Source organism: Haematobia irritans, chromosome 2 (genome assembly GCF_050003625.1).
Source record: "Haematobia irritans isolate KBUSLIRL chromosome 2, ASM5000362v1, whole genome shotgun sequence".
In the NCBI taxonomy this organism is placed as follows: Eukaryota; Metazoa; Arthropoda; class Insecta; order Diptera; family Muscidae; genus Haematobia; species Haematobia irritans.
The window spans coordinates 110,671,256-110,686,325 of record NC_134398.1 but is presented as its reverse complement, the minus strand read 5'-3'; the positions used below and the strand labels follow the sequence as shown (position 1 = coordinate 110,686,325).

General features: G+C 38.2%; 1 protein-coding gene across 1 annotated transcript; it reads left to right on the top strand.

The window, feature by feature from the left end:
- Window positions 1-1,254: 1,254 nt before the first annotated feature.
- LOC142224983 (uncharacterized) lies at window positions 1,255-4,677 on the top strand. Its single transcript, XM_075294760.1, has 3 exons — window positions 1,255-1,815; window positions 2,441-3,274; window positions 3,484-4,677. Exons 1-3 carry the CDS (start codon window positions 1,255-1,257, stop codon window positions 4,675-4,677), a joined length of 2,589 nt encoding a protein of 862 aa, XP_075150875.1.
- Window positions 4,678-15,070: the final 10,393 nt, after the last annotated feature.

Below are 15,070 nucleotides of genomic sequence, written 5' to 3'. Positions count from 1 at the left end.
CATCGCTAAATCAACTCAGAATTTAATTCTAAGACGATCGGTATACTAAACGATGGGTCTCAGACTTTTCCTTCTTGGCGTTACATACAAATGCACAAACTTATTATACCCTGTACCACAGTAGTGGTGAAGGGTATAAAAATATGGGAAACATTTAAATGTGAAGCAATCTTAAAGAAACTTCGCAAAAGTTTATTTATGATTTATCGCTCGATATATATGTATTAGAAGTTTAAGAAAATTAGAGTCATTTTTTCAAATATTCGACTAAGCAGTGGCGATTTTACAAGGAAAATGTTGCTATTTTGACCATTTTTGTCGAAATCAGAAAAACATATATATGGGAGCTATATCTAAATCTGAACCGATTTCAACCAAATTTGGCACGCATAGCAACAATGCTAATTCTACTCCCTGTGCAAAATTTCAACTAAATCGGAGCAAAAAATTAGCCTCTGTGGTCATATGAGTGTAAATCGGGCGAAAGCTATATATGGGAGCTATATCTAAATCTGAACCGATTTCAACCAAATTTGGCACGCATAGCTACAATGCTCATTCTACTCCCTGTGCAAAATTTCAATTAAATCGGAGTAAAAGATTGGCCTCTGTGGTCATATGAGTGTAAATCGGGCGAAAGCTATATATGGGAGCTATATCTAAATCTGAACCGATTTCCACCAAATTTGACACGCATATACCTTGGCAACCCTTAAGGTGGTCGGTCGTGTTTATATTTCTATTCTTCCAAGTGATTTTAAATCAATTGTTTTTTCATATATTTGAACTTTATTATAGTGATTCAAAGTGTTCATTTAATCAAGTGAGTGATTACATCTTCGAATTGACTCGAGTTATTGGTTCCGGTTGATTATTTTTGTGGGAATTATCGAGGGATTCCTGCTCAAGTGTCTTTTTGTTTTGTCATTTGTTTTGATTTCTTTCCTTGGTGACTTGTTTGTTACTTTGTTTTTGTTTTGCGGACTGCGTTCATTTCCATATTTGTGGATTTGGTAATTATTTTATTTTTCAAAGCATAGTTTTAGGCACTTTCTTATAATAGCGATGTGTTTATTTGGTATTGTCTTGATTTATTTGGGCATTCGGACTCCGAAGCATACTTCTAGGCGCAAGTGGAAATACTAATATATTAACCCTTAGTTGACTTTATACTGTTATATATACATATAAATTGTTTTCCTTTTGTTCTTCTTTTTTGTTTTGTTATTATCATATCTTTCTATCTTCTCGAACATGGATTGTCTTTATGAGAAATGTGATATCACTAATATTCATGAGCGCTCTATAACGTGTTGGCTGTGTGAGGGTCACGCTCACTTAAAGTGTGGCGGACTTAATGGTAGACATTTTGACAAGATAGTGGATCGTTCGAATGGGCTCAGATGGTCATGTTTAAAGTGCAGACAATTGGACATTGACTTTTATAAGTTTTTCATTGAGACCAAAAGGGGGTTTTCGGAATTTAACAAGGAATTCTGTAGTCTTTTGGAAAGATTTCGCAAATTTGAGAACATGTTTAAGAATTTTAAATTTGATAGTATTACATCTCCCAAACGTAAGAGACCTGCACCCCGGAATATGGTCATATCTGATGAAGCGCCTTTACTGGGTCTTCCCCCTACTCCGGACTTGAATGGTCTATTTACACCAATTGTTGATGAATTACCGATTCAGACTGAGGTTTTGAATCTCTCCCTGAATGGCCCTTTGTCAACTATGGTGGTTAACGAGGACTGTCCCTCAAATGGGGCTGTGACTCCTTTGTCACAGTGTCCTCCCACGCGTATTGGTGATGTGAGTACTTCGATTCCATCGATATACGTTGCTCCGACCCGTCCTATTCCTGTTAATTTAGTAACGGCTTCAAAAAACTAAATCATGATATTTGTATTGTGTATCAAAACGTACGTGGTCTTAATACGAAACTTCGTCAAGTATTCCTGAACAGTCTATCATGCGAGTTTGATATTGTTATATTCACTGAGACATGGCTAAAACCAGACATTTTCGATCTGGAATTATTTTGTACAGAATTTAACGTCTATAGAAAGGATCGGTTAGCTCGTAGGGGTGGTGGTGTCTTGATAGCCGTGAGAAGCTCGTTTTTATCACATTTGCAGGATTTAAATGTCCCCCATGATATTGATTTTATTTCTGTACGCTTGAACCTCTCCCGACTGAACATTTTCATTACATGCTCATACATACCACCGAATTCTGACATGGGTATATATATGACTCACTTGGATCTTATCAGGTTGACTATGGACTCACAGCTGATGACATAATTTTAGTATTTGGCGATTTTAACGTACCGAGTTTACGCTGGCTCAATTCCGTGGATGATACACTTGTACCGACCAATTTAGGAATATTTAAGGATTTTTTTGATGTTATTTCTGAATTATGCCTCGTACAGTTGAACTCAGTTACGAATTATTTTGGAAGATTTTTGGACCTCATATTTTCTAATGTATCGGATATTAATGTTTCTCGTGTTGATCCATTTGTGACACCTGAGGATGTATACCATCCTACCCTTGCATTATCTCTTAATGTTAATGGATCGATGGATAAGCTTATTAGTCAAGACTGTCTTCGATATGATTTTAAACGTACTGACTTCTCAATTCTTCACGATTTATTGTCTCGCGTTATTTGGCCACCACTTACCGGCGACCTCTCGGGCTGTTTATCGTCATTCTACGATGAGATTCATTATTGCTTCCGTCAAGCAGTGCCAATATCTCGTATGAGCGCTTATACACCCGGTCCGCCATGGTTCAGCAAAGAATTAAGAAGTCTGAGAAATCGAAAGAACAGATTGTTTAAAAGATTTAAAAGTGTCAACTCGAACTTGAATTACACGAGATATATTAATGCACGTTACTTATATCAGGAGAAGTCTAAGGAATGTTATGAAAGATATTTGGAACGTATGAGATTTAACCTTAATGCTAATCCGAGATGTTTTTATAACTTTGTGAACTCTAAGAGGAATGTGACGAGTTTTCCAAATACACTTAGGTACTTGGACAAGGAGTGTTCGGATGTTCATGGAATTGCTAACTTATTTGCTGATTTTTTTGAGAAGACTTATGTTGAGTATTCGGCCGTTGATGTATATTACCCTTACAGGATTCGCACTTTCGATACGATTCCCAATATATGGTTTACGTCTGACGAGGTGTTAAGTGCACTTTGCTCCTTGAAATTAGATTTTAGCCCTGGCACGGATGGAGTTCCTTCAGCGGTATTAAGGAACTGTGCATCCGTGTTGTGCATTCCCCTGATGAATCTATTCAATTATTCTTTGTCATCAGGTTGTTTTCCTACGTTACGGAAGGAGAGCTACATTATACCCTTGTACAAGAAGGGAAATAGGACGGAGATAGAGAATTACAGGGGAATAGCCAAACTAAGTGCTATTCCGAAGCTTTTTGAACGATTGGTTACTGATAGACTCGTTCACTCATTAAGGTCTATATTTTCGGTGTATCAACACGGTTTTATGATGCATTCTCAAGGCGTAATCAAGTTGATGTTGTCTATACTGACTACAGCAAGGCCTTTGATAAGGTTAATCATCGTCTATTGTTGTATAAGTTATCTGCGCTAGGGTTTCCTCCAGCTTTACTATGCTGGATTTCATCCTACTTGTCTGACAGGGTTCAATGCGTTATGTTTAAGGGTCGAACATCTCGTAAGATATCGGTTACATCTGGGGTTCCTCGGGGAAGCCATATCGGACCAGTACTGTTCGCTCTTTATCTTGACGATTTGTCATCGGCCATCCATCATTCAAATATATTGATGTATGCGGATGATGTGAAATTATTTTCGTCCATTAGTACGACGGTTGACTCTTGTCGTTTACAGGGAGATCTGGATCTGGTTGTTCGCTGGTGTGACATTAATGGAATGTGTCTCAATTTCGGCAAATGCAAGAAGATGACCTTCTTTCGGTCCAATGCTTTATTGACGGAATATTATATTGACAACGTTAAATTGGAAGACGTTCAAATATTTAATGATTTAGGTGTGTTATTTGATCGCAGACTGAAGTTTGATTCTCATGTTGAGTCAATTGTCTCCAGGGCTATGTCCACACTGGGTTTCATTAAGAGATGGTCGAGGGAATTTAATGATCCTTACCTTTCGAAACGTATCTATACCTCACTTGTCCGTCCGATCCTGGAATATGCGTCTGTCGTTTGGTCTCCCAGTTATCAATGCTATGTTGATAGAGTTGAATCGGTTCAGAAGAGATTTCTACTTTTTGCGTTACGTGGTTTAGGTTGGACTGATCCTCTGGATCTCCCTCCTTATGTAAATCGCTTGAAATTGATAGATTTACCCACTCTGGAGCGAAGACGTTTAGTGTTTGATGTAATTTTTATTAGTAGACTCTTGAAAGGTGAAATTAACTCACAGCAATTGATTAGTAAACTTGACATTAATGTTCCTTCACGTGTTACGCGACAATACATTCCATTGAAACTACCCGTCGTTAGAAATAATTACGAGGAACACAGTTCCTTTTACCGCCTCTGTAGACATTACAATGAATTTAGCAACGTATTTGATTTAACTGATCCGATTCATATTGTTAAACGAGTTTTGATACACGTCGTCCAGCATCGTACACCACTTTAAGCTTTGCCATGGAACTTCGTTATAATTCTACCTAAGTCTTTACCCCGTACCCTGGAAAATTGGCTGTCTCGAGAACTGTTCCAGTAAAATTCTCTCCTGTTCTGATCGCATCACTGTTCCTGCCTTCCAAGTTGTTCCTGCTAACCTATATCATCTGTCAGCAAATTGTTCCTGCCTCTACCGTTCTAAAGGGTGATTTGTTAAGAGCTTGATAACTTTTTTTAAAAAAAAAACGCATAAAATTTGCAAAATCTCATCGGTTCTTTATTTGAAACGTTAGATTGGTCCATGACATTTACTTTTTGAAGATAATTTCATTTAAATGTTGACCGCGGCTGCGTCTTAGGTGGTCCATTCGGAAAGTCCAATTTTGGGCAACTTTTTCGAGCATTTCGGCCGGAATAGCCCGAATTTCTTCGGAAATGTTGTCTTCCAAAGCTGGAATAGTTGCTGGCTTATTTCTGTAGACTTTAGACTTGACGTAGCCCCACAAAAAATAGTCTAAAGGCGTCAAATCGCATGATCTTGGTGGCCAACTTACCGGTCCATTTCTTGAGATGAATTGTTCTCCGAAGTTTTCCCTCAAAATGGCCATAGAATCGCGAGCTGTGTGGCATGTAGCGCCATCTTGTTGAAACCACATGTCAACCAAGTTCAGTTCTTCCATTTTTGGCAACAAAAAGTTTGTTAGCATCGAACGATAGCGATCGCCATTCACCGTAACGTTGCGTCCAACAGCATCTTTGAAAAAATACGGTCCAATGATTCCACCAGCGTACAAACCACACCAAACAGTGCATTTTTCGGGATGCATGGGCAGTTCTTGAACGGCTTCTGGTTGCTCTTCACTCCAAATGCGGCAATTTTGCTTATTTACGTAGCCATTCAACCAGAAATGAGCCTCATCGCTGAACAAAATTTGTCGATAAAAAAGCGGATTTTCTGCCAACTTTTCTAGGGCCCATTCACTGAAAATTGGACGTTGTGGCTCGTTAGTAAGTCTATTCATGATGAAATGTCAAAGCATACTGCGCATCTTTCTCTTTGACACCATGTCTGAAATCCCACGTGATCTGTCAAATACTAATGCATGAAAATCCTAACCTCAAAAGAATCACCCTTTATTTGTCTCTTCAATTTACTGCTTCCTGATTTACTGTTTCCTGATTGTTGTCTCACCAATTCCTATAATCTGATGGATTCGAATGTTCCTGTCACCAGCTTACATTTTTGTTCCCGTTTGTGACAATCCCGTTATTATGCCAACGTACACCTTTTTTTTTCTTCTCAACTTCTTTTTTTCTGGTCGTAATTGTCACATTTTAAAGAAGTTGAGGCTATCTTTTTTTGTTCATTTTATCCAGTTTTTTTATCGTTACATAATTTTTTTTCTGGTCCGCATTTAAAGTATATATAAACCTATTGTACTAATGAATTTATCTTCAAGCTGGCTTACCATAGCTGAATGAATAAATAAATAAATAAATAAATAGCTGTAATGCTAATTCTACTCCCTGTGCAAAATTTGAACTAAATCGGAGCAAAAAATTGGCCTCTGTGGACAAAGGAGTGTAAATTAGGGAGCCACCGTGGTGCAATGGTTAGCATGCCTGCCTTGCATACACAAGGTCGTGGGTTCGATTCCTGCTACGACCGAACACCAAAAAGTTTTTCAGCGGTGGATTATCCCACCTCAGTAATGCTGGTGACATTTCTGAGGGTTTCAAAGCTTCTCTAAGTGGTTTCACTGGAATGTGGAACGCCGTTCGGACTCGGCTATAAAAAGGAGGTCCCTTGTCATTGAGCTTAACATGGAATCGGGCAGCACTCAGTGATAAGAGAGAAGTTCACCACTGTGGTATCACAATGGACTGAATAGTCTAAGTGAGCCTGATACATCGGGCTGCCACATAACCTAACCTAACCTAAATCGGGCGAAAGCTATATATGGGAGCTATATCTAAATCTGAACCGATTTGGATGATATTTTGCAAGTTTTTCGAGACTCATAAAATATTGGGATGTACGCAATTTGAGGAAGATCGGTTGATATACACGCCAATTATGACCAGATCGGTGAAAAATATATATTGCAGCTATATCTAAATCTGAACCGATTTTTTCCAAAATCAATAGGGATCGTCTTTGAGCCGAAACAGGACCCATACCAAATTTTAGGACAATCGGACTAAAAGAGCCAGCTGTACTTTGCACACAAAAATACATCAACAGACAGACAGACAGACGGACAGACAGACGGACATCGCTAAATCGACTCAGAATTTAATTCTAAGACGATCGGTATACTAAACGATGGGTCTCAGACTTTTCCTACTTGGCGTTACATACAAATGCACAAACTTATTATACTCTGTACCACAGTAGTGGTGAAGGGTATAAATATGCGAAACATTTAAATCTGAACAAATTTTAAGAAAACTTCGCAAAAGTTTATTTATGATTTATCTCTCGATATATATGTATTAGAAGTTTAGGAAAATTAGAGTCATTTTTACAACTTTTCCACTAAGCAGTGGCGATTTTACAAGGAAAATGTTGGTATTTTGACCATTTTTGTCGAAATCAGAAAAACATATATATGGGAGCTATATCTAAATCTGAACCGATTTCAACCAAATTTGGCACGCATAGCTACAATGCTAATTCTACTCCCTGTGCAAAATTTCAACTAAATCGGAGCAAAAAATTGGCCTCTGTGGTCATATGAGTGTAAATCGGGCGAAAGCTATATATGGGAGCTATATCTAAATCAGAACCGATTTCAACCAAATTTGGCACGCATAGCTACAATGCTAATTATACTCCCTGTGCAAAATTTCAACTAAATCGGAGCAAAAAATTGGCCTCTGTGGTCATTTGAGTGTAAATCGGGCGAAAGCTATATATGGGAGCTATATCTAAATCTGAACCGATTTCCACCAAATTTGACACGCATAGCTGTAATGCTAATTCTACTCCCTGTGCAAAATTTCAACTAAATCGGAGCAAAAAATTAGCCTCTGTGGTCATATGAGTGTAAATCGGGCGAAGGCTATATATGGGAGCTATATCTAAATCTGAACCGGTTTCAACCAAATTTGGCACGCTTAGCTACAATGCTCATTCTACTCCCTGTGCAAAATTTCAATTAAATCGGAGTAAAAGATTGGCCTCTGTGGTCATATGAGTGTAACTCGGACGAAAGCTATATATGGGAGCTATATCTAAATCTGATCCGATTTCCACCAAATTTGACACGCATAGCTATAATGCTAATTCTACTCCCTGTGCAAAATTTCAACTAAATCGGAGCAAAAAATTGGCCTCTGTGGACAAAGGAGTGTAAATCGGGCGAAAGCTATATATGGGAGCTATATCTAAATCTGAACCGATTTGAATGATATTTTGCAAGTTTTTCGAGACTCATAAAATATTGAGATGTACGGAATTTGAGGAAGATCGGTTGATATACACGCCAATTATGACCAGATCGGTGAAAAATATATATGGCAGCTATATCTAAATCTGAACCGATTTTTTCCAAAATCAATAGGGATCGTCTTTGAGCTGAAACAGGACCCCATACCAAATTTTAGGACAATCGGACTAAAACTGCGAGCTGTACTTTGCACACAAAAATACATCAACAGACAGACAGACAGACGGACATCGCTAAATCGATTCAGAATTTAATTCTAAGACGATCGGTATACTAAGCGATGGGTCTCAGACTTTTCCTTCTTGGCGTTACATACAAATGCACAAACGTATTATACCCTGTACCACAGTAGTGGTGAAGGGTATAAAAATATGGGAAACATTTAAACCTGGAGCAATTTTAAGAAAACTTCGCAAAAGTTTATTTATGATTTATCGCTCGATATATATGTATTAGAAGTTTAGGAAAATTAGAGTCATTTTTACAACTTTTCCACTAAGCAGTGGCGATTTTACAAGGAAAATGTTGGTATTTTGACCATTTTTGTCGAAATTAGAAAAACATATATATGGGAGCTATATCTAAATCTGAACCGATTTCAACCAAATTTGGCACGCATAGCTACAATGCTAATTCTACTCCCTGTGCAAAATTTCAACTAAATCGGAGCAAAAAATTGGCCTCTGTGGTCATATGAGTGTAAATCGGGCGAAAGCTATATATGGGAGCTATATCTAAATCTGAACCGATTTCAACCAAATTTGGCACGCATAGCTACAATGCTAATTCTACTCCCTGTGCAAAATTTCAACAAAATCGGAGCAAAAAATTGGCCTCTGTGGGAAAATGAGTGTAAATCGGGCGAAAGCTATATATGGGAGCTATATCTAAATCTGAACCGATTTCCACCAAATTTGACACGCATAGCTATAATGCTAATTCTACTCCCTGTGCCAAATTTCAACTAAATCGGAGCAAAAAATTGGCCTCTGTGGACAAAGGAGTGTAAATCGGGCGAAAGCTATATATGGGAGCTATATCTAAATCTGAACCGATTTGGATGATATTTTGCAAGTTTTTCGAGACTTATAAAATATTTGGATGTACGGAGTTTGAGGAAGATCGGTTGATATACACGCCAATTATGACCAGATCGGTGAAAAATATATATGGCAGCTATATCTAAATCTGAACCGATTTTTTCCAAAATCAATAGGGATCGTCTTTGAGCCGAAACAGGACCCCATACCAAATTTTAGGACAATCGGACTAAAAGTGCGAGCTGTACTTTGCACACAAAAATACATCAACAGACAGACGGACAGACAGACAGATAGACAGACAGACGGACAGACAGACAGACAGACGGACATCGCTAAATCGACTCAGAATTTAATTCTAAGACGATCGGTATACTAAACGATGGGTCTCAGACTTTTCCTTCTTGGCGTTACATACAAATGCACAAACTTATTATACCCTGTACCACAGTAGTGGTGAAGGGTATAAAAATATGGGAAACATTTAAATCTGGAGCAATTTTAAGAAAACTTCGCAAAAGTTTATTTATGATTTATCGCTCGATATACATGTATTAGAAGTTTAAGAAAATTAGAGTGATTTTTTCAACTATTCGACTAAGCAGTGGCGATTTTACAAGGAAAATGTTGGTATTTTGACCATTTTTTTCGAAATCAGAAAAACATATATATGGGAGCTATATCTAAATCTGAACCGATTTCAACCAAATTTGGCACGCATAGCAACAATGCTAATTCTACTCCCTGTGCAAAATTTCAACTAAATCGGAGCAAAACATTGGCCTCGGTGGTCATATGAGTGTAAATCGGGCGAAAGCTATATATGGGAGCTATATCTAAATCTGAACCGATTTCAACCAAATTTGGCACGCATAGCAACAATGCTAATTCTACTCCCTGTGCAAAATTTCAACTAAATCGGAGCAAACAATTGGCCTCTGTGGTCATATGAGCGTAAATCGGGCGAAAGCTATATATGGGAGCTATATCTAAATCTAAACCGATTTCAACCAAATTTGGCACGCATAGCTACAATGCTAATTCTACTCCCTGTGCAAAATTTCAACTAAATCGGAGCAAAACATTGGCCTCGGTGGTCATATGAGTGTAAATCGGGCGAAAGCTATATATGGGAGCTATATCTAAATCTGAACCGATTTCAACCAAATTTGGCACGCATAGCAACAATGCTAATTCTACTCCCTGTGCAAAATTTCAACTAAATCGCAGCAAAAAATTAGCCTCTGTGGTCATATGAGTGTAAATCGGGCGAAAGCTATATATGGGAGCTATATCTAAATCTGAACCGATTTCAACCAAATTTGGCACGCATAGCTACAATGCTCATTCTACTATCTGTGCAAAATTTCAATTAAATCGGAGTAAAAGATTGGCCTCTGTGGTCATATGAGTGTAAATCGGGCGAAAGCTATATATGGGAGCTATATCTAAATCAGCATAGCTATACTGCTAATTCTACTCCCTGTGCCAAATTTCAACTAAATCGGAGCAAAAAATTGGCCTCTGTGGACAAAGGAGTGTAAATCGGGCGAAAGCTATATATGGGAGCAGCATAGCTATACTGCTAATTCTACTCCCTGTGCCAAATTTCAACTAAATCGGAGCAAAAAATTGGCCTCTGTGGACAAAGGAGTGTAAATCGGGCGAAAGCTATATATGGGAGCTATATCTAAATCTGAACCGATTTCAACCAAATTTAGCACGCATAGCTACAATGCTAATTCTACCCCCTGTGCAAAATTTCAACTAAATCGGAGCAAAAAATTGGCCTCTGTGGTCATTTGAGTGTAAATCGGGCGAAAGCTATATATGGGAGCTATATCTAAATCTGAACCAATTTGGGTGATATTTTGCAAGTTTTTCGAGACTCATAAAATATTCGGATGTACGGAATTTGAGAAAGATCGGTTGATATACACGGCAATTATGACCAGATCGGTGAAAAATATATATGGCAGCTATATCTAAATCTGAACAGATTTTTTCCAAAATCAATAGGGATCGTCTTTGAGCCGAAACAGGACCCTATACCAAATTTTAAGACAATCGGACTAAAACTGCGAGCTGTACTGTGCACACAAAAATACATCAACAGACAGACAGACGGACAGACGGACATCGCTAAATCGACTCAGAATTTAATTCTAAGGCGATCGGTATACTAAACGATGGGTCTCAGACTTTTCCTTCTTGGCGTTACATACAAATGCACAAACTTATTATACCCTGTACCACAGTAGTGGTGAAGGGTATAAAAATATGGGAAACATTTAAATCTGAAGCAATCTTAAGGAAACTTCGCAAAAGTTTATTTATGATTTATCGCTCGATATATATGTATTAGAAGTTTAAGAAAATTAGAGTCATTTTTTCAACTATTCGACTAAGCAGTGGCGATTTTACAAGGAAAATGTTGCTATTTTGACCATTTTTGTCGAAATCAGAAAAACATATATATGGGAGCTATATCTAAATCTGAACCGATTTCAACCAAATTTGGCACGCATAGCAACAATGCTAATTCTACTCCCTGTGCAAAATTTCAACTAAATCGGAGCAAAAAATTAGCCTCTGTGGTCATATGAGCGTAAATCGGGCGAAAGCTATATATGGGAGCTATATCTAAATCTGAACCGATTTCAACCAAATTTGGCACGCATAGCTACAATGCTCATTCTACTCCCTGTGCAAAATTTCAATTAAATCGGAGTAAAAGATTGGCCTCTGTGGTCATATGAGTGTAAATCGGGCGAAAGCTATATATGGGAGCTATATCTAAATCTGAACCGATTTCCACCAAATTTGACACGCATAGCTATAATGCTAATTCTACTCCCTGTGCAAAATTTCAACTAAATCGGAGCAAAAAATTGGCCTCTGTGGACAAAGGAGTGTAAATCGGGCGAAAGCTATATATGGGAGCTATATCTAAATCTGAACCGATTTGGATGATATTTTGCAAGTTTTTCGAGACTCATAAAATATTGGGATGTACGGAATTTGAGGAAGATCGGTTGATATACACGCCAATTATGACCAGATCGGTGAAAAATATATGGCAGCTATATCTAAATCTGAACCGATTTTTTCCAAAATCAATAGGGATCGTCTTTGAGCTGAAACAGGACCCCATACCAAATTTTAGGACAATCGGACTAAAACTGCGAGCTGTACTTTGCACACAAAAATACATCAACAGACAGACAGACAGACGGACATCGCTAAATCGATTCAGAATTTAATTCTAAGACGATCGGTATACTAAGCGATGGGTCTCAGACTTTTCCTTCTTGGCGTTACATACAAATGCACAAACGTATTATACCCTGTACCACAGTAGTGGTGAAGGGTATAAAAATATGGGAAACATTTAAACCTGGAGCAATTTTAAGAAAACTTCGCAAAAGTTTATTTATGATTTATCGCTCGATATATATGTATTAGAAGTTTAGGAAAATTAGAGTCATTTTTACAACTTTTCCACTAAGCAGTGGCGATTTTACAAGGAAAATGTTGGTATTTTGACCATTTTTGTCGAAATCAGAAAAACATATATATGGGAGCTATATCTAAATCTGAACCGATTTCAACCAAATTTAGCACGCATAGCTACAATGCTAATTCTACCCCCTGTGCAAAATTTCAACTAAATCGGAGCAAAAAATTGGCCTCTGTGGTCATTTGAGTGTAAATCGGGCGAAAGCTATATATGGGAGCTATATCTAAATCTGAACCGATTTCAACCAAATTTGGCACGCATAGCAATAATGTAAATTCTACTCCCTGTGCAAAATTTCAACGAAATCGGAGTTAAAAATTGGCCTCTGTGGTCATATGAGTGTAAATCGGTTGAAAGCTATATATGGGTGCTATATCTAAATCTGAACCGATTTCAACCAAATTTGACACGCGTAGTTATAATGCTAATTCTACTCCCTGTGCAAAATTTCAACTAGATCGGAGCAAAAAATTGGGCTCTGTGGGCAAATGAGTGTAAATCGGGCGAAAGCTATATATGGGAGCTATATCTAAATCTGAACCGATTTGGCTGATATTTTGCAAGTTTTTCGAGACTCATAAAATATTCGGATGTACGGAATTTGAGAAAGATCGGTTGATATACACGGCAATTATGACCAGATCGGTGAAAAATATATATGGCAGCTATATCTAAATCTGAACAGATTTTTCCAAAATCAATAGGGATCGTCTTTGAGCCGAAACAGGACCCTATACTAAATTTTAAGACAATCGGACTAAAACTGCGAGCTGTACTTTGCACACAAAAATACATCAACAGACAGACAGACGGACAGACAGACGGACAGACAGACAGACAGACGGACATCGCTAAATCGACTCAGAATTTAATTCTAAGACGATCGGTATACTAAACGATGGGTCTCAGACTTTTCCTTCTTGGCGTTACATACAAATGCACAAACTTATTATACCCTGTACCACAGTAGTGGTGAAGGGTATGAAAACGGCCAGTCGAGTCCGCATGTTACATTTCATTTATTATTGGCATTATTGTAGTTGTAAACCCAAGGGCCTGGCTTCGAATCCCAGTTCGGGTCAATTTTTTTTTACTTTTTTTATTTTTTTTCGCGTTTAAATGTTAAATTCATGTTTTCGTAATTAATTGAGTATAAAAAGGGTAAAAGGGTTGATGTTTTAGGAAAAGTTCAGACGCAGATTGAATTTAGAGGTGTTTCAAAACCCATTTGTCTCTATGTTGTACCCGGATTGTCTCAGAATCTATACCTAGGTATAGACTTCTGAAAAATGTTTGATTTGTTACCCCATACTCTTATTTCGGAATTGATAATGAAACAAGGCTCAAAGGATATTTCTGAAATTTCTGTTTTAAAGTCGTTGTCTGATTTAGAACGCCGTCATTTACAAGTTGTCGTTGATACGATTCCTTCATTTTCGAGACAAGGCTTAGGTCGGACTGCTGTTTTTTCTCACGTCATTGATGTGGGTGCTGCTACCCCAATCAAGCAACGGCATTTTCCCGTTTCTCCTGCAATGGAGAAACTTATTTATGATGAAGTTGATCGTATGCTGGCGATGGATGTCATTGAGGAGTCAGACAGTGCGTGGTCTTCACCCATGGTTTTGGTAAGGAAGCGGGGAAAATTCGACTTTGTTTAGATAGCCGTAAAGTTAATTCCGTTACGGTAAAGGATGCTTATCCTTTGCCAAATATTGGCGGTATTCTTAGTCGACTACCCCGTGCTGAATTCATCACTTCTTTGGACCTTAAAGACGCCTTCTGGCCCCACTTGACAAATCGTCGAAAGATAAGACAGCATTTACCGTTCCCGGCCGTCCCTTGTACCAATTTAAGGTTATGCCTTTTGGCTTATGTAATGCTCCCCAGACCATGTCAGGGCTTATGGGCAAGGTGGTACCGGCGAATTTGCGAACGGAAGTATTTGTCTATCTGGACGATTTGTTAATTGTGTCTGATTCTTTCGATCGTCACTTGGAAGTTTTGCTAATCATCTCGCAAGAGATTAAAAGTGCAGGGTTGACAATTAACATAGAAAAGTCTAAGTTTTGTGTTCCTGAAGTACGTTATCTTGGTCACCTAATTGGTCATGGGGTTATTCAGACAGATCCAGAGAAAGTTTCAGCGATTGTTGAATTCCCGACGCCTCGGTCTGTCAAGCAACTCAGACGGTTTTTGGTTATGTCTGGTTGGTACCGAAAGTTTATCAGGAATTACGCGGCAATAACTAGTCCTTTGACTGATTTACAGAAAGCAAATAGGAGCTTTGTATGGACTGACGAAGCACAAAAAGCTTTTGAAGAATTAAAGTCCCTCATGTCAACTGCCCCAGTACTGCATAGTCCCGATTTTTCACAACCATTTTATATTCAT